At 41.2% G+C, this 27,802-nt stretch overlaps 2 protein-coding genes across 5 annotated transcripts; one reads left to right on the top strand and one right to left on the bottom strand.

Annotated features, from left to right (window-relative positions):
- The first annotated feature begins 8 nt into the window (after positions 1–8).
- On the top strand, positions 9–11,770 carry ada2b (adenosine deaminase 2b). Of its 4 annotated transcripts, none has more exons than XM_077234814.1 (10): positions 9–175; positions 881–1,205; positions 2,602–2,821; positions 3,269–3,479; positions 4,859–4,986; positions 5,555–5,645; positions 5,799–5,907; positions 6,780–6,937; positions 7,057–7,259; positions 7,351–11,770. In XM_077234814.1, the coding sequence occupies exons 1-10, from the start codon at positions 155–157 to the stop codon at positions 7,436–7,438; spliced, it is 1,554 nt and encodes a 517-aa protein (XP_077090929.1). In that variant the 5' UTR covers positions 9–154; the 3' UTR covers positions 7,439–11,770. The 4 variants fall into 4 exon arrangements, with proteins under 4 accessions (XP_077090929.1, XP_077090930.1, XP_077090931.1 ...); XM_077234815.1 differs by having other exon boundaries at positions 7,326–7,432; XM_077234816.1 differs by lacking the exon at positions 7,351–11,770 and having other exon boundaries at positions 6,838–6,937; positions 7,057–7,190.
- A 9,775-nt stretch (positions 11,771–21,545) lies between these two features.
- Positions 21,546–26,588, bottom strand: LOC143742124 (putative polypeptide N-acetylgalactosaminyltransferase 8). The gene is made up of 11 exons (XM_077234808.1): positions 26,292–26,588; positions 25,455–25,671; positions 25,210–25,376; positions 24,932–25,115; positions 24,549–24,746; positions 23,536–23,650; positions 23,264–23,449; positions 22,923–23,060; positions 22,744–22,839; positions 22,437–22,601; positions 21,546–22,344 (listed from the first exon to the last, which is right to left on the bottom strand). Exons 1-11 carry the CDS (start codon positions 26,482–26,484, stop codon positions 22,213–22,215), a joined length of 1,791 nt encoding a protein of 596 aa, XP_077090923.1. The 5' UTR covers positions 26,485–26,588; the 3' UTR covers positions 21,546–22,212.
- Between the last annotated feature and the right edge of the window lie 1,214 nt (positions 26,589–27,802).

Below are 27,802 nucleotides of genomic sequence, written 5' to 3'. Positions count from 1 at the left end.
ATTTAAGATTTCACAGTATGTCACATGCTCTATTGTCATCACATTCTCAACATGTACTGCCCTTCAGAATAAGGAACTTACCATGCAGAAACAAGGCAGCTGAAGTACATGCTCTCTGAATGTCTGACAAATAGCAGGGAACAAAAAGAGAGTAATGAGTAAAATAAACTTGAAGGTAAGGAGTTATTTATAATCAATAGTAATATTTTAAGGTATGCTGTTTTCTTATTGCTGGGGTTTTCTTTATTAGATTGTGAGAAATGTCAATTATTTGATCGCAAAGGCTAGGGGTCAAGTAACCATATAAAATAATATTAACCATTCTAAGGAAATAGTGAGATTTAACATAACCTGTGTTGAATATAATGATAATTAATATGTAGGTTACATTTTGATCATGTACATAGTAATAATAATGCTTATTGTTTATTAATAAAATTTATGTTCAAAGATTAGTTTTGAACAAAGCGAGTTAAAATGCAGCAGTAAGTGAATTTAGACCCTTTTATGCATTTCACAGAATGACTGCGAAGAAATTAAGTTGACATTAGACTATTGAACTGACCTTTAACAAGGGATAAGACGTTAAACTAGGAAAAGGACAAAGATATAGACAAGTTAATACTTGCATCCAAACCATTCCTGTAAATAAGAAAACAATTTGATTTAGATGTTTAGCAAGATGCGCAAGAATCTCCAGATTGTCTTGAGACTTTGAGCTTTTAGATTAGTCAGCGTTTAATAACACAATCATATCCATTGCAAAGTGAAATGTGGCAAATTGCATAGTACAAAAGAATGTAGAACCTTGATAAAGACAAATCACTTAAAAAAAAACAACAACTAACAAGCATGGGAATATCATTCTCTCTTGTCTCAGGATCTCTGTACGAGCGCGAGGCGTATCTTCTGGTGTATCTTCAGCAGGGCAGCTCTCATCATGCTGATGTTACTGTGTATCAGAGAGTGTAATCCAATGCCAGACCCCCATCAGAGGGATCTGATGCTGAAGCAGGAGATCTCCCAGCAAGTAGGGGGCAGAGTGGAGCTCACTCCGGCTGAACTGCAGTTGGATTCAATCCTACACCAGCTAAAGCTGAAGGAAATGGTTTATTCACCTTTCCCACCTGCCAATCACTTCTTCAAAGTGCGGCACATTGTGCAAAAAAGTCCTGTCTTCAAACTACTACAGAAAATGCCAAAGGGTAAAAAATGGTTATATTTGGGACGTGTGATTCCCCCCCCCCAAACAAGCTCAGCGCAAATCACACCAAGGCAATTTCATTGATTAAAGGGGACGTATTATGCCCTTTTACAAAGTCAGAGAATAGGTTTTCATGCTTGAATGTTAAAAAAATACATTATTTTTCATATATTTTACATTGTCACAGCACCTCTCTTCCCAGTCTGCTCACACTGAACATTCCAAATAGAAAATGTACATTTTAAACAGCCGGATGATGTAATTAATTAATCTGAAAAAAGGAAGTGTGGTAAGTTGGATATATCATGTATTCAACTGTCGCAGCTTACATTATATAGCGGAGGGGGAGGGGCATCAGACTTCAATGTTGAATAACAAAATAATCTAAAAATAAAATAATAAAATTCATAGACTACACGGTTGAGTACATAGTGCATAATGTATAAGTGCATAGTGTATAGTGCATCATCTGGGATACAACAATGTCTTGGGTGGGAATTATTTAAATGAGGAATATTGTGACTTGTTCGTTCCCGGAAGAAAACTCAAGACTACAATGGAGGAGTTTTAAAGGGGCATTCGGCAACTCTAGCTATTTCTTCGCTGATTTTCACTTCTGTTGTCGCATGTTTTATCAACGAGCTCCCCCTACAGCTGTGAGGCGTATATTTCGCAACAATGTTGTAAAAAAACTCACTTGCGGCCCCTCCTCCCCCTTTCTACCGCTGCTCATGTGCATTTGTTATTATTGGAGCCGGCCAACTTTATCGTGTGGAGCTATGTCGACCGAGGTGGGTAATACATCATACACATTGTGTGTGTTTATGTCGAATTGCCGTAAAGCAGTTTGTGTTTCTCACTCGTTCTCGCTTCTCACGAGACTTCCTATTTCCAACTTACCGGGACGTTAGTCCCCATGTTGCAAGGTTGGTTTTCCACCTAGGAACGTTGGGGGGAGCGGGGAAAGTCACCATTCTCACCAGAACAGGTTATTAAACAATCCAAATGATTTCTAAACGGTTGTATTAAGTTGAAATAGTTGCCGAATGCCCCTTTAAGAAAATTCAGAAACAGTTTGCACTGATATAAAGAAGAGCTCCCTTTGGAGTGACTTTGTGCTTTCGAACTTGGCAGACCTTTTTCATGCTCAAATAGCAACATTATAAACTAAAACAAATTGAGAAATGTAAAAATCAGATAATAGGACCCCTTTAAGGTTAAGGTGCAGGGTAGGGTTAGGGGTTACAATCTGTTGTAACATTGCGTAGGCAATCAGCACTGTGATTGACATGACCAATGAAATCTCTGAAAGTTTGTGCTGAAATGGTATGAAATAAGAAAAAAAAAATTGGGGCACATCTGTCCTTCAGATGAGAAAATTACTCTGTGCTTTACAGGTGCTGCCCTTCACATCCACAGCTCCGCTATGGTGAGTGTGGAATGGCTGGTGCTGAATGCAACATACAGGCCTCGTTGTTACATCTGCTTCACGTGGGACGGGTCACTGAAGTTCCTTTTCTCTACTACTATGCCCTTTCCACGTTTTGGATGCTTTGTCTGGAAACGACTAGACTTGCTGAGGGCCAGCCTGAGTGATGTGACTGCCTTTGATAACAGGTGATCAAACTTATTTCAACATCAGGAATAAAATAACCACTGGTACAAAAATGTCAGTGGCCATTCAGGATATGTTATTGCACTGAAAAGCATCATTTGTTTGCAAATGCCACAAATACATTTTTACTGTAAGCATGGCTTTAGTGGCAGTTTGACAGCAAGTTCGTGTCATGAAACTCTAGATGGCGAAGGCTGATGGGTCCTTAATGTAACTGCTGATATTTATATTGTAGTGTGTGTGTGTGTGTGTGTGTGTGTGTGTGTGTGTGTGTGTGTGTGTGTGTGTGTGTGTGTGTGTGTGTGTGTGTGTGTGTGTGTGTGTGTGTGTGTGTGTGTGTGTGTGTGTGTGTGTGTGTGTGTGTGTCCTAATATATTCATATTTAATTATAACCACTTCCAAAACCAACAAACTGAAAATAGACTAATTACATGAATTCAATTTCTCAGTTTAATGCGGAATCTTACACTCTTCACTGAAGACCCGGAGACGTCTTATCCAACACAAGATGCAGCATGGGACAGGTTCGAGAAGATTTTTATGGCTCTGTCTGGGCTGATCAACTATGCACCTGTTTTTAAGGACTACATTTACGAGGCTCTGATGGAGCTTTACAAAGACAACATCATGTACGTGGAGCTGAGGGTCGGACAGTCCAAGGTTTGCGACTTTTAAACCACATTACAATATTAAGTTTGTGCTCTTGGATGAAAAACTCAACAATAATTTGTGAACAGATTGCATGTTTTACCTGTGCCTCTATTTTGCTATTTTTATTATGCAACAAGGCCAAAAAAGGCTTTAATTTTCTCACAATATACATTGCAGCATCAACTCGCCTCGATAAAGGACTCATGCTAAACACGAATATGCCTACTTCGGACTTCCATTCTATACAGTATATGAAAAACAGTATGTGAGCCAAGTAGTATGTTCATAGCATTTAAGAGTAGGCGAAAAGTACCCAGATGACCTACTACTTCTGGCGAGATTCTGAAGTGTGCATTCGATGGACTTTAGGCTACTATCATATGAGGCCACAGGAGAGGATATGTGAATGGAAGTGAAACGATGCAACTAATCCTGTGGGTCACATGACAATGACAAGAAGTCAGAATTTCATTCATAATACACACATTCGTACTATATAGAACATACTTTTTTATTGGTCACGAAGTAAGTTTCAAACCAAATGTAGTACCGCTATCTACTATAAAGTATGCAATTTAGGACACAGCGTTCTGATTGCACTGATTGGTCAGACGGCCCAGTCTATTGTGATTGGTCTACTGCTTATAGCGTGAGTCGGAAACAAAACGTCCATTACTATATCTGAATTTAAGCTCCGGATCTTCCTCAACACTTGATACACAGTGATGCGAACAGTAACGATGGCGTCAGTTCTACCCTATACATTCCAGCGCAAGTCCTCATCCTTTGGAAGAGCATGCAAAGATCTCAACATGAACACAAACCAAACACTTCCAGGCTTTTGCTGCAACTACAGTGTTTGAGGGCGGGTCAAAGTAGACGTTAATCACGGCAGCCAATGAAAATCATAGGCAAATTTGTTACAGGCTTTCCTGTAGCTCAAACAGTAGAGCGTTGGTGCTTGCAACGCCAAGGACATGGGTTCGATTCCCAAGGAAAGCAATAACTGATAAGAATGTAAATGTGTACCTTGAAGTCGCTTTAGATTAAAGCATCTGCCACATGCATAAATGTACAAACCTACGTAGGTTCATGTAGGAAGTTAGACTGTAATTACTGACGACTTGATTCAGGCAGTTCAGAATTGCTCTTTCTTTGGTAGACAATAACCTTTTACATTCACAAACAGCCATATTGCACACTAGATAAAAGCTAATATCCAAAAAAGCACAATAGGGGCACTTCAAATACTGTCCTTTACAGACTGGTCATGTAAACAAATCCATGAACAACTCTTGTCTAAATCCAAATCTTTTAGCTTTTTATGTGAAAACCATGTTTATTTTTTTATTGTCCTGAAAACAATTGTAAAATTATATTATGTTTAGGCGTATGAACTGGATGGCACTATTCATGACAGAGCGTGGTCTCTGGAGGTCTACAGAAACATCACTGAGCAGTTCAGAGCAAATCATCCAGACTTCATAGGAACTCGTATAATCTTCACTGTCCACAGGTAAAACTACATTACATTAAATTCTTGTGCTCGGTTGTTCCCCTGCCTGCTTTCTCCCATGAACAGATTAAATAATCCAAATACATTTACCAACCATTCCAAAATAATAATTAAATATTAGGCTACTTCTGACGTAAATAATTTTTATATCTTTTAATTATCAAGGGCTGTAATACTAATGAAACGTGTATGTTCAGTTTCAACCATTAAAGAATTACAGCCTTTAAGCCAAATGGCATTTTCTACAGTGTTTTTCAAGAGTGTAACTTTTTGGTTAATTTAATTCAGTCACTTTAATGATTAGCGTTTTTAAAAACAAAAAAGAAATGGCATTTCATTTTTTTCATTTATAATGGCATTTTAGATTATGGATGAGATTATGGATAATAATGCTTCCTTAAAACATCAACTTGAGATTACATAAGCAAAGAAACCTATGCCGTAAATTAATGCAAATTTAAGAAGGAACATTTTAGTGTACCCTCAGTTCAAGATGAATCACATTGTCTAGGATTTTGTTTTGACAGGAGGTTTAATATACTTTCTGCTGATCTGAATGCACACACAGGAATCTTTATGTATATCAAGTGAAGGGGGCAGTGCAAGAGGCCATTGAAATGCAGCGAAAATATCCAGACATCGTCGCTGGATTTGACCTGGTAATCTCACCCTTGACCTAAATTAGGCTACAATCCATAGGCATGCCACCAGAATGGAATAACCAATTTTTCACAAGGAAATTGGGCTTGTTCAGGACCCTGCACATAACAATAGTATTACTTTTCTCTGATTTGATCAATTCATTGCTGTAGGTAGGTCGTGAAGACACTGGAGGATCTATCTGGTACTTTCGAGAAGCCTTGTCACTCATTTCAGAGATGGAAACACAACTACCTTTCTTTTTCCATGCTGGAGAAACAGGTCGGTATGTGTAGCTCACTTCATTTTCAGTTACAGTTACCCAGCTCACAAAAATATGCTCTAAGAACATTTTGCCAACGTACCCATTGAGTTCTGAAAACTTTATTTCGAAATGTTCTCTGAACGTTCAAACGTTTTCTTGGTTGTGTGAATGCAAGAGAAAACATTAATGGAATGTTCCGTTTTATAATTTTGCAAATATTATGGGAATGTTTTGAAACATGTTTAAATAATGTTAGACGAACATCCAACTAAATGTTTTTGAAAAACAACTGTTACGTTAATGTTACTGAAAGAACTTTTGTTCATAAATTTGAGAGAACCTTACTAGAATGTTTTTAGCTGGGTAGTTGTACAATAACAGCTGAATTGGAATAAGCTTACTGTGTTACATGTTCCCTGTTTGTTTAGAATTTATGTTATATTTCTAGTTTTCTGAGTCTATATTTATAGTCCCTTTGTACTCCTTTTGTTGCATCGGTTCCCCTTGATTGTATTCACATGTGTGTCTTGTTACCTTGTTAGCATGTCTGTATATACAGTATAGCCCTTGTGTTTCCCATGCTGTTTGTCAGGTCTTGTGTTTCTATGGATGTATGTTGTTGTTCTCAGTTCAGTACTCCTTCCGTTTTCCAGTTTCTGAGTTAATTGTATTTTGATATAGTGATGGGGAAACAAAGCTTTTTGAAATCACATACACAAATACTCGCTCCGAATCACTGTTTCGAATTTTGAAACAAATTATTCGCAAAGGTTTCGAGGCTTGTTTCGAAAGGGCCCATCTCTATTTTGATATTACTAATAAAACATTTGGATCCATCTCTCCCTCGTCTCCGAGTTCACCACATTGGACTATGCGTGTTTGCTTTTAGATTTGGATGGTACGGATGTGGACAGGAACGTTTTAGACGCTTTGTTGTTTAACACCAGCCGCATTGGACATGGTTTTGCGCTGGTACATCATCCTCTGGCCAAGCAGCTCTCCAGGACAAGAGGGGTGGCAGTGGAGTTGTGTCCCATTTCCAACCAGGTATATTCCTTCAAAAAAATGTGTTGTACTTTGCATGGTGTGATTAAAAACGATATTTGGACAGATTTAGCAGAATTACAGTGTTACTGGTTGAATAAACAGTGTTTTGTTTTCTCCAGGTGCTAAAGCTAGTCTCGGATCTGCGAAACCACCCCGCTGCGTCACTAATGTCAGACGGTCATCCCATAGTGGTTAGTTCTGATGATCCCACCTTATTCGGGACAACTGGGCTCTCCTATGATTTCTACCAGGCCTTTGTGGGTATTGGAGGGCTGAGTGCAAACCTGGGCACTCTGAAGGAGCTAGCAATGAATTCAATCAGGTGCTAGATTTATTCATACACATTCATTTGAGAAATAATTTCAGGTATGTAGAAGATGAATTTAAGGTTGCATTTTCCCCCTTTTTAACAGGTACAGTTCCTTGTCACCACAACTACAGGATAAAGCTTTTACGATATGGCAAGACAAGTGGAATAAGTTCGTAGCAGATAATTCATAACCATGACAAACAGAAGAGGAGAGGACTGTATTTTTTTATTATTATTACCGAGCTAACAGGAAACGTTTTCAGCAGGGGCGTCACTAGGATTTTCATTTTAGGGGGGCTAAGCCCCCAATGAAGGTATGTTTTTTTTTATTATTATAAAAAAAGGTAACACTTTAGTTTAGGATCTAATGCTTTAGGTAGGGTTTTATAATCACTGCGGTCCCAAATGTGAGGTAGGGCAGATAGGGGGGTTCTGTGTTTCCCCGAGAAAATTTTGATTTCTCTGATCTTCATATTTTAAGATGTTTTGAAGACCAAAAAAATTGGATAACAGACAGCTGATTATTTTTCTCTCCTCATCAGCATCACACTCTTTTTCTCTTTAATTGTATCTTGCCCTGTCTCTTCCCCTCCTAAAGCTGAGCTTTGACTGATATAGGCTTTTCATTTTTTGTCTGTCAGTGAAGAAAGTAAACATAGGGTCAACTGATAGGTTGATTTTGCCTATGAATCATTTTCTCATTTATTTACTGAAAGCTACTAAAGCTATAGGTAATTAAGTTTATTAAATCCATTCACAATATGTAGGCTACACATTCATTATTGATCGTATGCCTAATACAGGGCCGTAGACAGGGCTTTATAATCAAAGAGGTCCTAAATTTGAGGTTGGTAGGGGGTTCACATTTTTTATTTCTTTGATATGTGCATTTCAAGATGTTTTTAAGACCAAATAAAAGGATAAGAAATAGCTTAAAAACCATGTCAGTGGGCAGTAGATTATTTGTCAATACCTGCTCTCTCCTCATCTCCATCACTCTTTCTTTTTTTCTCAGTCTCTTCATCCCTTTCTCTTCCCCTCCTAAAGCTGAGCTTTTTTAATTTACTAAAGGCAACAATTTGTATTATATTCTCAATATGTACACATTGATTATTAATCGTGTGCCTAACATGATGAAAACGGCTTTGTTAATGTTTCTTGTCCCCTCAGTAAATTATTACATTACATAAGTCACGTACTTTTTGAACTGAAAATAGGTCTAACTTATAACGTTATATAGGCCTATTTTCCGTTCAAAATGGCAAAATTAGACAAAACTATATTAGTTTGCCTGATTATTTTTTGTCATTCGTTTAACATTTATGACTTAAAAAAATGTCACATATGAAATGTTAAGTTTAGCTACTTACATCTTATCTCGCACTTGACCGTACGCGTCGAGTCGCACTGTTAAAATGCGCGCTCAGCAGCTTCTGTGAACATAAAGCCCGCCTACTTTGATTTGATTGGTCATCTCAAATATTCTGACATTGACGAGCAGTGACAGACCAATGAGGCTCAGATGAACACACACACTGTCGTCTGCATAGGGTCGTCTGTTTCTGACGTGCTCTCTGCTCGGCGCCGCTGCGGATTGAAGATGAAGAAGGCGCTGAATCTGAATATAACAAGACTGAAGCGAACACGAATTTGTGTAGCAGCCTACATTAATCACACAATTTTAGGGGGGCTAGGCAGAAGTTTAGGGTGGCTTAAGCCTTAAGCCCCCATAAAAAGGGCCTAGCGACGCCCCTGGTTTTCAGACCTTTGGCTAACATTCTGGCAAGGTTCTCACAAAGCTATGGACAAACGTTCTTCCGGTAATGTTAATAGGACGTTCGCTCACAGTTCTCTGGTCTTATTTTTAATATAATTTTTAATAATTTTCTCAAAACGTGAGCACAAAAACATTTATACATCATTGTAGTTACACTTTATTTCGAGTCCACTTTAAAAATTCTACTGACTAGAAGTAACTTTGCAACTACATGTCAACTTATTCTACTAACCCTAACAGTCTTCAAATACTATAATGAGAGTTAGTTGACATATATGGTCAGTTTCTGGCTAGTTATGATGTTATAGCTAGGCGAAGTAGCGCAGCGGCTTCTCGATCTCCCTGTTCAACTATTAGTGTTTTGCCGGATTCGCTGGCTATAGTAAGGAATAGCTAATTTATGTGTGCAAGAAGGTTTGTGAGGTACAACCCACTTGAACTCTGCAAAATTAAGTATGAAGAAAATTACCGCAGAACCGGAAGTCAGAGTTGGGCAGGATGGCGCTTCTGAGGACAACGGCATAGCGTTGCACGATACGACGGCTCAGAGTCAAGAGAAAGGTCTGCTCGGAAGCAGAAGAGGGGCAAGCGAGCCGGCCTGCTGGCTAAGCTAAAGGCTAACAACAACAGACTGGTGATTCCGTATCTCTTTTTAGCCAATGTCCGGGCGTTGGACAAAAAAAATGGATTTACTAAGGCTGCAAATTAATGTGTACAAGAAGATGAGGAACTGCTGCATGCTTGTATTAACAGAAACATGGCTTAATGACAATGTACCAGATTCAGTGCTCCAGATTAGCGGCATGCTACTCCACCGGGCCGACCGGAGTCGATTGTCGGGGAAGACTCGGAGAGGTGGACTTTAAGTGTATATCAACAAAGGATGGTGCACTAACTGTTCCATTATTAGCACTCATTGCTCTGAAGCTCTCTGTTGAATATATGACCATCAAATGCCGACCATACTACCTACCACGTGAGCTCACAGCGGTGTTCATCGTAGTTCTTTACACCCCCCCGAGCGCAAAAGCTAGAGAGGCGCTATAGGGGAACTACATGAAAACATAGGCTCTCTCCGAAACAAGCACCCGGACGCATTTTATGTGATTGCGATAAGATTTTAACCATGCCAATTTGATGGACATTACACCAAGGTTTTAGCAACATGCCACTATTGCAACCTGGGGGAACAATACCCTCGATCGTGTGTACACAAATAGATGCGGAGCCTACAGAGAGCTCCCTTCTCCTAGTCTTGGAATGTCTGATCACATCTCTGTTATGCTTGTCCCCTCCTACAGCCCTGTTGTGAAGACAATGAGACCAACACAAAATCACGGTGTGGCCCAGTAACACTGCCTCTGTGTTGCAACACTGCTTAGAGTGTGCTGACTAGCAGGTCTTCAGGGAGGATCTGAAGGAGTATGCATCCTCTGTCATCTGTTACATTTGTAAGTGTGTGGATGATGTTACTACCACCAGAACAATAACTATCCACCCTAATCAGAAGCCCTGGCTGACTGCTGAGGTCAGATCTCTTTTGAGAGCACGAGATTCAGCATTCAGGAACGGCGACACTTAGGCACTTAGAGTAGCAAGATGAAAATTGTGTACCGGCATTAAAAGAGCTAAGGCTGACTATGCTCTTAAGATACAGGGGCAATTTCTACCAACCACCCCCAGAGAATGTGGGCTAGCATTAAGAGTATCACTGATTACAAAAGAAGCCTCTAACACCACTAAACACCACTGCGTCCTAGCATTAGACTCACTATACCAGAGACCACCAGACATCCGAGTAACCATATTGTCAAGTTCACAGACGATACTGTTGTAGTGGGACTCATTTCTCAGAATGACGAGCCAGCTTACAGATTAAAGGTGGAACACATGGTGGCCTGGTGCAGGGATAACAATCTCTGCATTAATGTGGAAAAAACTAAAGAAATGATTGTGGACTTCAGAAAAACCAACAGGAACCATCCCCATTCCCATCTGCATTGGGGGGGCTGAGGTGGAATTTATCTCGAGCTACAAATACCTCGGAGTACACATTAACGACAACTTCAATTGGAAAACCAACTGTAGTAGCCTGGTAAAAAAGGCTCACCAAAGGCTGTATTTTCTGAGGAGGCTCAAACGGGCTGGTTTGGGAGCTACAGTCCTTGTATCTTTTTGTATCTGTGTGGTGGAGAGCATTCTCACCTCGTGTGTTACAGTGTGGTATGGAAACTGCTCTGTTACAGAAAAAAAGGCCCTGCAGCGTGTGGTTAAGACGGCAGAGAAAATCATTGGATGCACTCTCCCGGCAACCGGAGACACATACATCAACAGATTACTAGGGCTGCCGTCATAATGAAGGACTTCTCCCACCCTGCCAATAGACTATTTGTCCCTCTACCCTCAGCAAGAGGCTGTGCAGCATCAGAACCAGAACAACCAGGTTAAAGAACAGCTTCTTTCCAGAAGCTGTCAGACTTATCAACTCTGCTACACTCCAGAACTGAACAAACTGAACTTTTTGTCCTAAAGTTACTCTGCATTTTATTACTATGCTGCTAATTTTCAGGGTTTTTAGTGTGTATATATGGGTGTGTATGATTTGTTACTTGTATTTATTGTATTTATTCAGGATTAATAGTTTATTTATTTATTTGTGAGTGGTTTTAACCGAACCTCAGTACCTAATTTCGTTCCAGCTCATGTACCATGTTCTGGAATGACAATAAAAATCCTTAATCCTTAATATAGTTGGAAAGTGACTTACAGTTTAGTTAGTAGAATGTCTTAAGTGGACCATCGCAATCAAATTTTACTGTTACCCATTTTGGTTGGATGTTCGTCTAACATATTTTAGATGTTATGGAATGTTTAGAGAACATTCAAAAGTAACCTTCCCATAATGTTTGCAATATGATAAAATGGAATGTTCCCTTATTGTCTATGTTCAGAGAACATTCAGAAATAACATCTTCATGGGACTTAATGACTTAATTGACATAACTTAATGGGAATGTTAGTGTAAAGTATTTAGAACAGATTTTGTTAGCTGGGTAGTTACTTTACAAAACTAGGGGGTTTCAAATGAGGAATAAAAAATCAGCGCATTGTGCAGAAGGACTGACTAAATGCTGAGAGTATTATTTGACATACTACTTTGACCAAGTTTAGTCTATGATGTTTATACAAAGTATCCTGCAGTTCAACAGCATTTATATTTGAACATAAACACAGATGTCTGATGTGGCTCCCTTGCCGTAGAAGTTCTGTTAGTACTTGCTGACATTCCTCCTTACCTCCATAAACAATAAAGTACACTTTGAATTTAAATATTATTACTATTTTATCCTATCCTGTTTATTGTCTATCCCATTGTTCTGCAGGAGAAGACAAGAACAGGAACACTGGTTGTTTGACTAGTCAAATAATTAGCAAACACCTGATATATTCACAGTAGATATCAGGTTAAGTATGTCAGGGTGTCAATGCAGGAAACTGATGTGTCAACAAAGAAAATCATTTTCACATCTCACTCTTAACACAAAAATCGAAACTGCTAGAATTGTCTTTTGATATGTATTTCTTTCATGATTCCTGCGATGTGGACATTTATCTTGTATTCGTCCATCCACACATTTGCCACTCTGAGGGCATTTCTCTTCATTTCTCCACTGAGGTCGTCAGGCACATACAGTAGGGTTTTTGCACTTGTACTTCCTCCACACAGCCACACCTGAGCAGAGAAAAAATCAACACTGAATATAGTATAATATATAGAGTATAATATAATATAATTCAGTAGAACTATCATGTGCTTTACCCGTATTCCTAATTCAACATTCTCTCCTCCGTACACCTGCATCCCTCCATCCAGAGTCCCAATCTCATTGAAGAACACACGATCAACCACAAGTATTCCAATTACAGAGGGACTCCTTGAGAACAGGCGGAGAGAAACTCACCTGTGGTCTCGAGTGTCTGGCAGCTCCCGGTCCAGAGGTATCTGGTCACTGAGGAAGGCATTATAGCCGTATTTCTGAAAGAGATCCTCAGCCTTCCTCTGGTCGTCCTCAGAAAGTTCCACAGTCCATTGCATGAAGTGGTCGGAGTTTGCAAACAGCTTCTTTGTTGTCTTCTTCACTGGTTTCTTCTCATTTCTTACTTGCTGTAAGTCTACAGCAACATTGAAGCAAAACAGATCTCAGTAACTCACCCACAGCGTATAAATGAGCATCCAGTTTGTCCAGCTTGTTGAGGAGAAGTGCGCTGTGTAACGAGAAATTCTGCTGGACTTGGTGAAGCTGCTTTTCTTGAGTTTGGATTTCCCACTTGACAGAACTCATATAGAGAAACACCACAGCGACAGACAAGACTGGAAACAAACTCTTCACACAGCTAATTCTTATGATTTAAATGCTCGAGCACGAATGTCATCACAGACAGTTTTGTTTTGTAGCTGTGGTCTAATAAAGGTATTTCCTTTCTGCTTCCAGTTATTCTATAAGACTCATTGGTCCTGCCATGCTTGTGGCTATTGTGTAAAAGTGCAGCATCACTGATGCTTAGTCAACTGTCGCAGAAGCTAAGAAGTTTGGATGCAACAGATTCAGTATACAGGTGCTGGTCATATAATTAGAATATCATCAAAAAGTTGATTTATTTCAGTAATTCCATTCAAAAAGTGAAATTTGGATATTATATTCATTCATTACACACAGACTGATATATTTCAATTGTTCATTCCTGAGTCATGTTGATGATTATAAGTGACAACTAATGAAAAACCCAAAATCAGTATCTCAGAAAATTAGAATATTGTGAAAAGGTTCAATATTGAAGACACCTGGTGCCACACTCTAATCAGCTAATTAACTCAAAACACCTTCAAAGGCCTTTAAATGGTCTCTCAGTCTAGTTCTGTAGGCTACACAATCATGGGGAAGACTGCTGACTTGACAGCTGTCCGAAAGACGACCATTGACATCTTGCACAAGGAGGGCAAGACACAAAAGGTCATTGCTAAAGAGGCTGGCTGTTCTCAGAGCTCTGTGTCCAAGCACATTAATAGAGATGCGAAGGGAAGGAAAAGATGTTGTAGAAAAAAGTGTACAAGCAATAGGGATAACCGCACCCTGGAGAGGATTGTGAAACAAAACCTATTCAAAAATGTGGGGGAGATTCACAAAGAGTGGACTGCAGGTGGAGTCAGTGCTTCAAGAACCACCACACACAGACGTATGCAAGACATGGGTTTCAGCTGTCACATTCCTTGTGCCAAGCCACTCTTGAACAAGACACAACGTCAGAAGCATCTCGCCTGGGCTAAAGACAAAAAAGGACTGGACTGCTGCTGAGTGGTCCAAAGTTATGTTCTCTGATGAAAGTAAATTTAGCATTTCTTTTGGAAATCAAGGTCCTAGAGTCTGGAGGAAGAGAGGAGAGGCACATAATCCAGAATCCAGAAACCTGTACCTGGTTTAAGGACCATGTTATCCCTGTTCTTAATTGGCCAGCAAACTCGCCTGACCTTAACCCTATGGAAAATCTATGGGGTATTGTGAAGAGGAAGATGCGATTCGCCAGACCCAACAATGCAGAAGAGCTGAAGGCCACTATCGGAGCAACCTGGGCTCTCATAACACCTGAGCAGTGCCACAGACTGATCGACTCGCTGCCACGCCGCATTCCTGCAGTAATTCAGGCAAAAGGACCCCCAACTAAGTATTGAGTGCTGTACATGCTCATACTTTTCATGCTCATACTTTTCATTTGGCCAATATTTCTATAAAATCCTTTTTTTGTATTGGTCTTAAGTAATATTCTAATTTTCGGAGATACTGAATTTGGGATTTTCATTAGTTGTCAGTTATAATAATAACAATTAAATGAAATAAACATTTGAAATATATCAGTCTGTGTGTAATGAATGAATATAATATCCAAGTTTCACTTTTTGAATGGAATTACTGAAATAAATCAACTTTTTGATGATATTCTAATTATATGACCAGCACCTGTATATTATCTTGAGCTTCTTTATGAAATGTAACATATAGATTCACAAAAAGAAAAAAGCTAGGTGTGAATCTCAGATTCAAGATTTGAAATGCTCCAGAAGCACAAGATTTTCACTGAATAACGACTTACATTTTGAACCATTCATCACAGTAAGTTATCATGTGGTTTGAGAAAACCAGAAATACACAAGTCATATGGACTAATTCTGTCCTTTTTGGAGCTTTCATTCATTTGTTGTTTGAAACACAACAGTTTGGATGTTCTGCTAAATATCTGTGTATTAAAACATTTACAATATTTGTGTAAAGCCGGGTGCACACTGTATCAATCTCAGTTGTCATAAAAGTCAGATTGTATGACAGTCAAGGCGCCTTAAAAATGGACACACGCAAGAAAACTTGTCAGGAGTTTTACAACATCAATCAATGACACTTTGAATGTGAGCTGCATAACATGTGGGATTGAAATGGTGGCTACAAAGAAATCTCTAACGTTAATTTTCATCATGGCTTGTCTTGAGAAAACGAAGACAATTTGACTGTCGTCATAGGAGAAGTCACACTGCAGGACTGTGAGTCAAATCTTCTGACACTGCCTGCAATTCGTCGGAGCTAACATTTGATCGTAACGGTCATTTATCGGCTGTCAGTGAACATGTCAAACTGACGATCAAAGACTTCAGATTTTACCCTAGGCATCTAGGATCAGAGGATTATTTTAGGATTTGCAAAATTTGTCTCAGACGGCCAAATCGTGGCCAAAATCGCAGTGTGCACCCAGCTTAAGGGCAGGTAAAAGATGGGAAAAAAAACATTTTTTGGTTATTCCTTTAATAGACACTGATATTTTGTGACAACATGCACCTTCGAGCGCTGTTAGGAAGACTACTTAAAAAAAAGAAAAAAAAAATGAAAAAAAAAATTAACATTCAATGATTTTATGACGAAACAAACTTCCATCCGTCCATCGATTTACTGAAAGTGTCATGTCTTGTCATGTTATGTCTTGTTCCTGTTCTTTCTCTTCACTCTGTCTCCCTCTGCTGGTCGTATTAGGTTACCTTCTCTTTCTCTCCTCCTCCAGCTGTTCCTCATCTCCTCTAACTACCTCGTTCACCCTCTTCCCACCTGTTCCCTTTCCCCTCTGATTAGGTCTCTATTTCTCTCTCTGTTCCTGCCTCTTTCTTTGTCAGATTCTCGTTTGAGTTTCTCATGCTAGAAACAAACTATCGTCTCGTTTGCTTCACCTTTGTCCTGTCCTGTCCTGTCCTGTCGGAATCCGCCTGGCAAGTGCATCCAGTACTCAGCTAACTGTCTTGTCGTTTGTACTGTGTCCAGTTTATCTGCTGCAATGAGAGGTCAGGTACCACTGTTCCTCTACGACCCATGCCTACCCAGAGAGACCTGCAGCCTGTCGCCGCTAACCCAGCTATTCTCCTCTGCTGCTAAAAAGGCTCTTTTGTATTTATTTGAAAGACTTTTTGTTCCATTTTGTCGCCCTCTCTGCGGGTTGTCTATTTTCCATTATCTACATCTGAAGAGGATCCTTGTCTTCCCTGTGTTTACATTAAAAGACTCTGTTTTTGTTAAACCGCTTTTGGGTCCTCACTTACGTTCACAACAGAAGAATCTGACCAAGATGGACCCAGCGGCTCGGGATCCTTTCCATTCAGCCGTCGAGATCCAGGGAGCGATGCTAGGCAGACACGAGGAGGAATTGTCTGCTGCCCGACATGCCGTTGAGACCCTGGCCGCCCAAGTCTCCGACCTCACAGGACAGATTCACCATCTCCGCCTCGATCGACTGCCCACTTCCAGGGCTTCCGAATCTCCGGAGCCCAGAATCAATAACCCGCCGTGTTACTCTGGGGAGCCCACTGAATGCCGCTCGTTCCTCACTCAGTGTGATGTCGTTTTTTCTCTCCAGCCCAACACTTACTCCAGGAGCACGGCTCGTATCGCCTACGTCATATCTCTCCTTACTGGACGGGCTCGTGAGTGGGGCACGGCAATCTGGGAGGCGGAGGCTGAGTGTACTAACCAGTATCAGGACTTTAAGGAGGAGATGATACGGGTTTTTGACCGTTCTGTTTTTGGGGAGGAGGCTTCCAGGGCCCTGTCTTCCCTATGTCAAGGTAATCGATCCATAACAGATTACTCTCTTGAGTTTCGCACTCTTGCTGCCTCCAGTGACTGGAACGAGCCGGCTTTGCTCGCCCGTTTTCTGGAGGGTCTCCGCGCGGAGGTCAAGGATTGGATTCTCTCCCGGGAGGTTCCTTCCAGCGTGGATTCCTTGATTGAACTCGCTATTCGCATAGAGCGACGGTTTGATCTTCGTCGCCGAGCTTGTGGAAAGGAGCTCGCGTTCTCCGTTGCTCCCCTCTCCGCTTCACTACCATCATCCTCCGCCGGCTCGCGTTCCGAGCCTATGCAGCTGGGGGGTATCCGCATCTCGGCTAAGGAGAAGGAACGGAGAATCACCAACCGCCTCTGTCTCTATTGCGGTTCCGCTGGTCATTTTGTCACTTCATGCCCAGTAAAAGCCAGAGCTCATCAGTAAGAGGAGGGCTACTGGTGAGCGCTACAACTCTGGTCTCTCCTTCAAGATCCTGCACTACATTTTCGGTCCATCTCCGCTGGACCGGTTCGTCAGCTTCCTGCAGTGCCTTGATAGACTCTGGGGCGGAGGGCTGTTTTATGGACGAGACCTGGGCTCGAGAACATAACATTCCTCTTAAACAGTTAAGGGATCCCACGGCCTTGTTCGCTTTGGATGGTAGTTCTCTCCCCAGGATTCAATGTGAAACGCTACCTTTAACCCTCACTGTCTCTGGTAATCATAGCGAAACCATTTCTTTTTTAATTTTTCGTTCACCTTTTACACCAGTCGTTTTGGGCCATCCCTGGCTTGTTTGTCATAATCCTTCTATTAATTGGTCTAGTAATTCTATCCTCTCCTGGAACGTCTCTTGTCATGTGAAATGTTTAATGTCTGCTATCCCTCCTGTTTCCTCTGTCTCTTCTTCACAGGAGGAGCCTGGTGATTTGACGGGGGTGCCGGAGGAATATCACGATCTGCGCACGGTGTTCAGTCAGTCCAGGGCCACCTCTCTTCCTCCGCACCGTTCGTATGATTGTAGTATTGATCTTCTTCCGGGAACCACTCCCCCCCAGGGGTAGACTATACTCACTGTCGGCTCCCGAACGTATGGCTCTCGAAGATTATTTGTCTGTAGCTCTCGACGCCGGCACCATAGTCCCCTCCTCCTCTCCCGCCGGAGCGGGTTTTTTTTTTGTTCAGAAGAAGGACGGATCCCTGCGCCCCTGCATAGATTATCGAGGGCTGAATGACATAACAGTTAAGAATCGTTATCCTCTCCCTCTTATGTCTTCAGCCTTCGAGATCCTGCAGGGAGCCAGGTTTTTCACTAACTTGGACCTTCGTAACGCTTACCATCTTGTGCGCATCAGGGAGGGGGACGAGTGGAAGACGGCGTTTAACACTCCGTTAGGGCACTTTGAATACCGGGTTCTTCCTTTCGGCCTCGTAAACGCCCCAGCTGTCTTTCAGGCATTAGTAAATGACGTCCTGAGAGACATGCAGAACATCTTTGTTTTCGTTTACATTGACGATATTCAGATTTTTTCACCGTCACTCCAGATTCATGTTCAGCACGTTCGACGCGTCCTCCAGCGCCTTTTAGAGAACTGTCTTTATGTGAAGGCTGAGAAGTGCACTTTTCATGCCTCCTCCGTCACATTTCTCGGTTCTGTTATTTCCGCTGAAGGCATTAAGATGGATCCCGCTAAGGTCCAAGCTGTCATTGATTAGCCCGTTCCTAAATCACGCGTCGAGCTGCAGCGCTTTCTCGGCTTCGCGAATTTCTATCGTCGTTTCATCCGTAATTTCAGTCAGGTGGCAGCTCCCCTCACAGCCCTTACTTCTGTCAAGACGTGCTTTAAGTGGTCCGTTTCCGCCCAGGGAGCTTTTGATCTTCTCAAGAATCATTTTACATCCGCACCTATCCTTGTTACACCTGACATCTCTAGACAGTTCGTTGTCGAGGTTGACGCGTCAGAGGTGGGCGTGGGAGCCATTCTTTCTCAGCGCTCTCTCTCTGACAACAAGGTCCACCCTTGCGCGTATTTTTCTCATCGCCTATCGCCGCCGGAACGTAACTATCATGTGGGAAACCGCGAACTGCTCGCCATCTGCTTAGCCCTAGGCGAATGGCGACAGTGGTTGGAGGGGGCGACCGTTCCTTTTGTCGTTTGGACTGACCATAGGAACCTTGAGTACATCCGTTCTGCCAAACGACTTAATGCGCGTCAGGCTCGTTGGGCTCTGTTTTTCGCTCGTTTCGAGTTTGTAATTTCTTATCGTCCGGGCTCTAAGAACACCAAGCCTGATGCTTTATCTCGTCTCTTCAGTTCTTCAGTAGTCTCCACCGACCCCGAGGGGATTCTCCCTGAGGGGCGTGTTGTCGGGTTGACTGTCTGGGGAATTGAGAGGCAGGTAAAACGAGCTCTCACTCACACTCCGTCGCCGCGCGCTTGCCCAAGGAACCTTCTTTTTGTTCCCGTTCCTACTCGTCTGGCTGTTCTTCAGTGGGCTCACTCTGCCAAGTTAGCCGGCCACCCCGGCGTTCGGGGTACGCTTGCTTCCATTCGTCAGCGTTTTTGGTGGCCCATTCGGGAACGTGACACGCGTCGTTTCGTGGCTGCTTGTTCGGTCTGCGCGCAGACTAAGTCCGGGAACTCTCCTCCTGCCGGCTGTCTCAGACCGCTTCCTATTCCCTCTCGACCGTGGTCTCACATCGCCTTAGATTTTATCACCGGACTGCCTTCGTCAGCGGGGAAGACAGTTATTCTTACGGTTGTCGATGGGTTCTCTAAGGCGGCTCATTTTATTCCCCTCGCTAAGCTCCCTTCTGCTAAAGAAACGGCACAAATTATCATCGAGAATGTTTTCAGAATTCATGGCCTTCCGTCAGACGTCGTTTCAGACAGGGGTCCGCAGTTCACGTCTCATTTTTGGAGGGAGTTTTGCCGTTTGATTGGGGCTTCCGTCAGTCTCTCGTCCGGCTTCCACCCTCAGTCTAACGGTCAAGCCGAACGGGCCAATCAGACTGTGGGTCGCATCTTACGCAGCCTTTCTTTTCGTAACCCTGCGTCTTGGTACCAACCTCCGCTGTTCTCGTCTCAGCTCGCCGAGTCCTGCGTCCCCTCCGCTCAGGCTTTTGTCCAACGTTGTGAGCGCACCTGGAAGGGGGTCAGGTCTGCACTTTGCCGTTATAGGGCGCAGACTGTGAAAGCCGCCAATAAGCGTAGAACTAAGAGTCCTAGATATTGTCGCGGTCAGAGAGTATGGCTCTCCACTCAAAACCTTCCCCTTAAGACAGCTTCTCGCAAGTTGACCCCGCAGTTCATTGGTCCGTTCCGTATTTCTCAGATCATTAATCCTGTCGCGGTGCGACTCCTTCTCCCGAGATATCTTCGCCGCGTCCACCCGGTCTTCCATGTCTCCTGTGTTAAGCCCGTTCTTCGCGCCCCCGCTCATCCTCCCCCCCCCACCCTATTCTTGTCGAAGGCGCACCTATCTACAGGGTCCGTAAGATTTTGGACATGCGTCCTCGGGGCCGTGGTCATCAGTTCCTAGTGGATTGGGAGGGGTACGGTCCTGAGGAGAGGAGTTGGGTTCCCTCTCGGGACGTGCTGGACCGTTCGCTGATCGATGATTTCCTCCGTAGCCGCCAGGTTTCCTCCTCGAGTGCGCCTGGGGGCGCTCGTTGAGTGGGGGGTACTGTCATGTCTTGTCATGTTATGTCTTGTTCCTGTTCTTTCTCTTCACTCTGTCTCCCTCTGCTGGTCGTATTAGGTTACCTTCTCTTTCTCTCCTCCTCCAGCTGTTCCTCATCTCCTCTAACTACCTCGTTCACCCTCTTCCCACCTGTTCCCTTTCCCCTCTGATTAGGTCTCTATTTCTCTCTCTGTTCCTGCCTCTTTCTTTGTCAGATTCTCGTTTGAGTTTCTCATGCTAGAAACAAACTATCGTCTCGTTTGCTTCACCTTTGTCCTGTCCTGTCCTGTCGGAATCCGCCTGGCAAGTGCATCCTGTACTCAGCTAACTGTCTTGTCGTTTGTACTGTGTCCAGTTTATCTGCTGCAACAAAAGGTCAGGTACCACTGTTCCTCTACGACCCGTGCCTACCCAGAGAGACCTGCAGCCTGTCGCCGCTAACCCAGCTATTCTCCTCTGCTGCTAAAAAGGCTCTTTTGTATTTATTTGAAAGACTTTTTGTTCCATTTTGTCGCCCTCTCTGCGGGTTGTCTATTTTCCATTATCTACATCTGAAGAGGATCCGTGTCTTTCCTGTGTTTACATTAAAAGACTCTGTTTTTGTTAAACCGCTTTTGGGTCCTCACTTACGTTCACAACAGAAAGTTCAACATTTCATTAAAATCCTCCATTTTATAGTTATAAATTTGACAATGTACTATTCATGCTCATTGAGTTTTTTTAATTATTCAATTATTATTTTTTCAAGAAGAGAATTCACATATATTTACATAGAAACTTACTTCTGAAAAACTGAAACTGACACTTATCTCAGTGGTATGTTGAAAAGGACTTTGATTTAGTAAAGTTTCTGTAAACTATGTAGAGTTCACTTGCTCTATATCAGGAGTTCTCAAACTTATTTGTCAGCCAAATAATAAAATAATTATGTTAATATTGAGTTAATATTTCAGTAATGTAACAGCACAGCACATTCGCATATTCACATATATCTGATGTCAGTTAACAGTCACATGACATGTAGGTAAACAGATAAAAAATGTTAATCTTTATTTAGTTAAGCGTTTTATTTTAATTGTTTTATTTTAAAATTATTTATATAGGGCTGCACGACTTGGACAAAAAATAAATAAATTGCAATTAATTTGTCATATATTACAATTTCTATTTGAACTGTTACAATCATTCTTTTTCTCTTTAATCCTATTTCTGAGTATCAGTTATATTTTAAATTTCTCATCAGATATGATACTTTTGTGCCATTTTTAGCACCTACATTCTTTCAGTGCATAGCTGCATTTCCAGTTTTGTTTTTTCTAACGTGCTCCAGAATTTCAGCTGCGTTTATCTAAATTGATTATACGTTGCGTTTCAGAAATCCTGAATTACATGTTGTATCCTCCAGTGCTGGTTTCTGCATTCCTGAATAAAAACGTTTTTTACGTTCTGCTCAGCACTGATCTCCAGACAGCGTTTGGTGTCTCTGTTCTGTATGGCCTGTCCCTGAAAATCAAACAAGATAAAGAAAATGTTTTCATGCAATGTTCAGATTGTGATATACCACAGTATCCTCTCAGTATTTGGGGTTTGTTCACCTGTTTGAAGTCCCAGTACATGTGTTTTTGTTTTTCAGTGTCTGAACACCAGGACAGCTCTGGAACCCTCCCTAAGCCGGGATCAATTAAACAACGCTTCCGACCGTGTAAAAAGAGCGGCAGGGGATGAGCAAGTATCTCACCACTTGCTGTATAGTAAAATGCCTGTGTGAGAAGAGACTAAAGTGTGTCAAATATTCCTCAAAAATACAGAGAAGAGAAGAGAGGAGAAGAGAAGAGAAGAGAAGAGAAGAGAAGAGAAGAGAAGAGAAGAGAAGAGAAGAGAAGAGAAGAGAAGAGATTATACCTGTGAGGAAAAGGCATGACAAGGATATAAAATGGGAGTGTTCTCCTCAGCTGGTCCCTTATCCAAACATAAACTTGTTTGCAGATCATTAATAAGCTGTAAGATAGAAATAATGACATTATATTAAACCTCTTTTATATGAAACTCTCTTGAGTCATAGTGAACCATATGTCACTCACCACTCCATAACCAAGTAAGTCATTCATAGGATTTAATGCCGTATAGACATTTTCCAAATACCATTTGAATGGTTTGCATTTCAGCCTCTCTCTCAGTCTCTTTCTCTCTGAAACATCACCAATGTCTATCCCATGGTTCTGTGTGAAAAGGAGAGAACAGATCATAAATCTAATGAAGAGCCAAGGCAATTTAACATTTCAAACCTCAAAACCTTTAGACACACATCTCGGTTTACTTTCATGGTCTCAAACCGAACCTGACAAAATCAACACATCAAGACTCCTAAAACTGGTCTTGAACATCCAGAATTTGTGTGGCTGAATCTTTTCATTAGATCTACCTGTATGGGGACACCCCAGGCGATGTGGACATTTTTCTTATATTCGTCCATCCAAACTTCTGCCACTCTGAGGGCATTTCTCTTCATTACACCACTAAGGTCAAGAATGTAGGGTTTGTGCGCCCTTTCAATGTGAGCAACTTTAGAGCAGGGAACAATCTCTACACTTCCTCCACACAGCCACACCTGAGGCGAGAAAAATCAACACTGAATATAGTATAATATATAGAGTTTAATATAATATAATTCGGTAGAATGACCATGTGCTTTACCCGTATTCCTAATTCAACATTCTCTCCTCCGTAAACCTGCATCCCTCCATCCAGAGTCCCAATCTCACCGAAGAACAGACGATCAACCACAAGTATTCCCATTACAGAGGGACTCCTGGAGAACAGGCGGAGAGAACGGATTTAATAGAGCAAAATATATAGCAACATAAGCTCAACAGAACGATTGTCACTGTGAAACAGCTTTCATACAACTTAAACTTAGAGGTGATATGATGCTATTTTAAAAAGGTAGTTACTTTGTTTATTGGGTGTACTAGAGTAGTTATCATGCGTTAATGTTCAAAAACTATTTTTCCATATTCCGCTCTATTCCGAGTCTGTCAGACACACTCTGATTTCTATAAAGCTCCTCCTTCCGGAAAGCCCAGAGTGCTCTGATTGGCCGGCTGACCCAATGCGCTGTGATTGGTCGAGCGTGTGTCAGATATGTAATGCCCCATACCATAATTGTGTCTCACCTTTTTTTCATACACCTTATAGAGTGGTGCAGGTATGACGTCAGAGCCCGGAAGACTAATTCGTAGCTGATTCCCTTAAGATTTTCTTATGGGTTTTTTTAATTTATGAGTAAATAAAGCCTGTGGTAAATATAAATTGACGATACTTTGAAGTTTTGTTCTTCAACGTATATTACAAAAACCCCATTATAAAAACCCTTAAGAAAATCTCGAAGGAACCAGCCGTGAATTAGTCTACCGGGTTATACCTGCACCACTCTACTTAGAGCTGCGCCATGACAGGTATGAAAGTCAATTGTGACAGAAGTTTACAGAAGTTATATATCTGGACTTCGATCGATGCGTTTTGGGCAGGTCTAGAGCAATGTTTTCTATTAGATAGAATAAATCCATTTTGAGGAAAACGTAGTAAATTTCCAGATCTTATACATGCACTAACAGATGCATTACACACGGGAAAGGAAAAAAGCATCAAAAGCCTCTTTAATACGGAGTCACATCTTAAAAACAATATTAGACAAAACACACACTCACTTTCCTGGCTGTGAAGGGTCTTTTTGATCATACCACTTCTGTGGGAAAGACACATACATGCACCAAAGAGCCCAGTCAAAACCATGAGCAGAGGCAGCATAGTTTATCACTTCCAAGTCATAGTAATTCACTTTGTCAAACACTGGACTCAGGACCAGCGTGCGATCAGCCTGGATACGTGCAAGCAGAGGCTCCGCCCTAAAAGTGAGAGAGTACTTGAGAAATTGTAATTTCATTATTACACTGTTATAATGTTCATGTGTCTGTGGTGGCTGTTCACAAGTGTTGTCATTGTTAACTAAAATTAAAGCTATTCAAATCATTTTCGTTAATTGAAATAAAGCTGAAATACAATAAAATGTAAAAATAACAAAATTACACACCATTTGACATGGACCTCAATGTGGGCGTCCAAGATGGCAACCACATCTCCGGTGGCAGCCTCCCAGCCTGAGATTCTAGCCTGGGACAGGCCTTTCTGCTCTGGATGGGTCACCATCTTCACCAGGCCTGGGTGCTTCTCATTGATGGAGCTGACATAAACATTCAGCTGTGTCTTCAGCTCTTCTGTGGAAGACATACATCCAGAATGACTAGCTCAGTTTGTTTATAATATGCATCTGAGACTATTAGGTTTGATGAGGTTTTGAGAGAAACAAACCATTTCTGCTGTGGTCGTCCACCAGTATGATCTCTTTGAGCAGGTGGGCTGGAGTTCTGTTGATGATGCTGCAAACGGCTCTTTGAATGATAGACAGAGCCTCATCCAGATAAATCAGTATCACGCTGATGGTGGGCAGATTGTGCGGATATTCACGGCCAATGCATCTACAAAACAATGACAAAAGGAAAATTGATGAATCCATCAAGAACGTCAGAGTGTTTCCATGAACGTGTGAAACTCACCCGTGGTCTCGAGTGTCTGGCAGCTCCCGGTCCAGAGGCATCTGGTCACTGAGGAAGGCATTATAGCCGTATTTCTGGAAGAGATCCTCAGCCTTCCTCTGGTCGTCCTCAGAAAGTTCCACAGTCCATTGCTTGAAGAGTTCAGAGTTTGGAAACAGCTTCTTTGTTGGCTTCTTCACTGGTTTCTTCTCGTTTCTTAATTTGAGGCTTTTCTCTTCTGCAAGTAAGTCAATAAAATTCGTTAGAACTTTTTACTCTGGTAAACCAGCTAAGTTGAAACCTTAAAGCTCATATTAACAGATTTTTGTTGTTTTATCTATTTGAAAATCATTGTCTACAATCACTTTAAATTACATTAATACAATCCAACCAAGTTTCCTCAAAATAGTGATTTAAATAATATTTTGCATGACAATGTAAACATAAAGGTGTAATTCACCTTTAGTTTTTCATTGTTATGTAATTTTTCTCAGTCATTTATTTCTCAAGACTTGAAAAATACTTTTGAAAAATGTTTATCATCAAAAGCACTTAATTGCATTGCTGACGGAAAACTTTTGCTTGAGCAAAAATTATATGCATTGCATATATATCACGCAGACAGGCAGACAGAAATATCTTATTTTATGTTCCACAGAAGAAAAAAAACAGGTTAAATTAAATAGGTTTAAATGACATAATGTTGAGTAAATGATGAATTTCCATTTTTGGGTGAACTATCAGAAAATAAATGGAGTCAATTTTGGTACAACTTTAAAGAGGGCTTAAAGGGTATGTAAAACAACAGGTCAACAAATTATTTTTGTCAAATTTCATTGCAAAACATTATAAACTCACCAACGGCGTATAAATGAGCCTCCAGTTTGTCCAGCTTGTTGAGGAGAAGTGCGCTGTGTAACGAGAAATTCTGCTGGACTTGGTGAAGCTGCTTTTCTTGAGTTTGGATTTCCCACTTGACAGAACTCATATAGAGAAACACCACAGCGACAGACAAGACTGGAAACAAACTCTTCACACAGCTAATTCTCATGATGATCAGAACAGCAAAATCACAGTTTTCAAGATGTTTTCCTTCTTCACGTATCAGTTAATCTGTGGGCATTGGACCATGTTGTACTATTTTGTGACACTAATGTTTGCTGAGTGTTTTTTTTTTTAGCTTGCTGATCTTTATCACTCTAACATGATCACATTAATCTTGGGAAGGAGGAGACCAGGACATTGAATCCTGGAAGTTAAACACTTCAAAAATATTTACTTGACCAAACTTCCTTAACCTCAATGATATCATTCAGCAAAATGAACCAGTCTAACATTACAGTCCTTTAACTTAATTTTCTCATGACATGTGTTTTTGATTAATTTTGATTTAGCCTAAATGATTACAGACAGCACTTGTTACACCAATAACCATTTTATGTATAATGAAATTCAGATGCACCCACATAAAGTTCACCAAAGTCAAAGATATTTTATTTTAAGTCACAATAGGCACATAGTAAGAGTATTCCCAAAGAGATTATAACCTGTTGCAGTTTTGAGTATTCACAAAACCTGCAGCATTGAAAGACTTACTTAGAAAGAGTTGAATTATAGTATTTTAACATTCATTTATAAAGAAACACCCTGCATCTGCAAACAAGACAATTTACAAAGTCTATTTAATGAACTCTAAAGCCAATGTTGGCAGTTTGTCTAAAAACAAACTGCTGGGGGAGCTCGCTTTCAGTTTTATTTGCACAGCACTTTCACAATATAATGTTCCAAAGAAGCTTTACAAAAGTAATGCTCCACCCCAGATGACTGTGGCAAGGACAGCTTCTCTATTGTTCTCCTCTCCTCCATTCATGGCTTGTTTTGGCAACTAGGGAGACATGGCTTGATGGTTCACTTAAATCAAAATACATTTTTGGGGCTTTTAGTATATAAATATGTTAGCATTAAGATTATAAGCTAATGTAATGTGATACAAAACAATGACAAATTTCACATTTAGAAGAAATAAGGATTCAAAACTTATAGTCTCTTAGTTCCGCCAATATTGATCAATGATTTTGATGACATCACTCTGCACTCCAGCTTCTCATCAGATTTTCTGTCAAATCAAATGCTCTCTCGAATCTACAGCATCACACCCTCAAAAAGATGCTGAAGCTGCGGCAGAAATCAGTCACTTGTTCACACTATTACTATTTTATAAATGGTGAATAGCGCATAGCGCATGCATATACAGGGGATAGGAAACTTTACAGACAGTAAATATGATTTCCATTGGGGCAAATGAAGCCTGGTTTCGCGTTAGTGTCACAAGAACCACCGCAGCGCACACACAGTCTTTGGTCCAGAGA

Source organism: Siphateles boraxobius, unplaced genomic scaffold (genome assembly GCF_051911475.1).
Source record: "Siphateles boraxobius isolate OS27281-9 unplaced genomic scaffold, OSU_SipBor_1 19, whole genome shotgun sequence".
Taxonomy (NCBI): domain Eukaryota; kingdom Metazoa; phylum Chordata; class Actinopteri; order Cypriniformes; family Leuciscidae; genus Siphateles; species Siphateles boraxobius.
The sequence above is the reverse complement of the archived record's forward strand: the minus strand, read 5'-3'. Positions and strand labels throughout refer to the sequence as shown.

Bases quoted from the DNA above. Each gene is read 5' to 3' on its own strand.
- LOC143742124 (XM_077234808.1), bottom strand. From the start codon at position 26,484: ATGAGAATTAGCTGTGTGAAGAGTTTGTTTCCAGTCTTGTCTGTCGCT. The intron at 25,116-25,209 runs GTTTGTTTCTCT...TGTCTTCCACAG, and splicing joins GGACGACCACAGCAGAAATG to AAGAGCTGAAGACACAGCTG. The intron at 23,651-24,548 runs GTGAGTGTGTGT...CCTGTTCTCCAG, and splicing joins GACCCTTCACAGCCAGGAAA to GAGTCCCTCTGTAATGGGAA.
- ada2b (XM_077234814.1), top strand. From the start codon at position 155: ATGAGTAAAATAAACTTGAAG. The intron at 2,822-3,268 runs GTGATCAAACTT...TCAATTTCTCAG, and splicing joins GTGACTGCCTTTGATAACAG to TTTAATGCGGAATCTTACAC. The intron at 7,260-7,350 runs GTGCTAGATTTA...CCTTTTTAACAG, and splicing joins CTAGCAATGAATTCAATCAG to GTACAGTTCCTTGTCACCAC.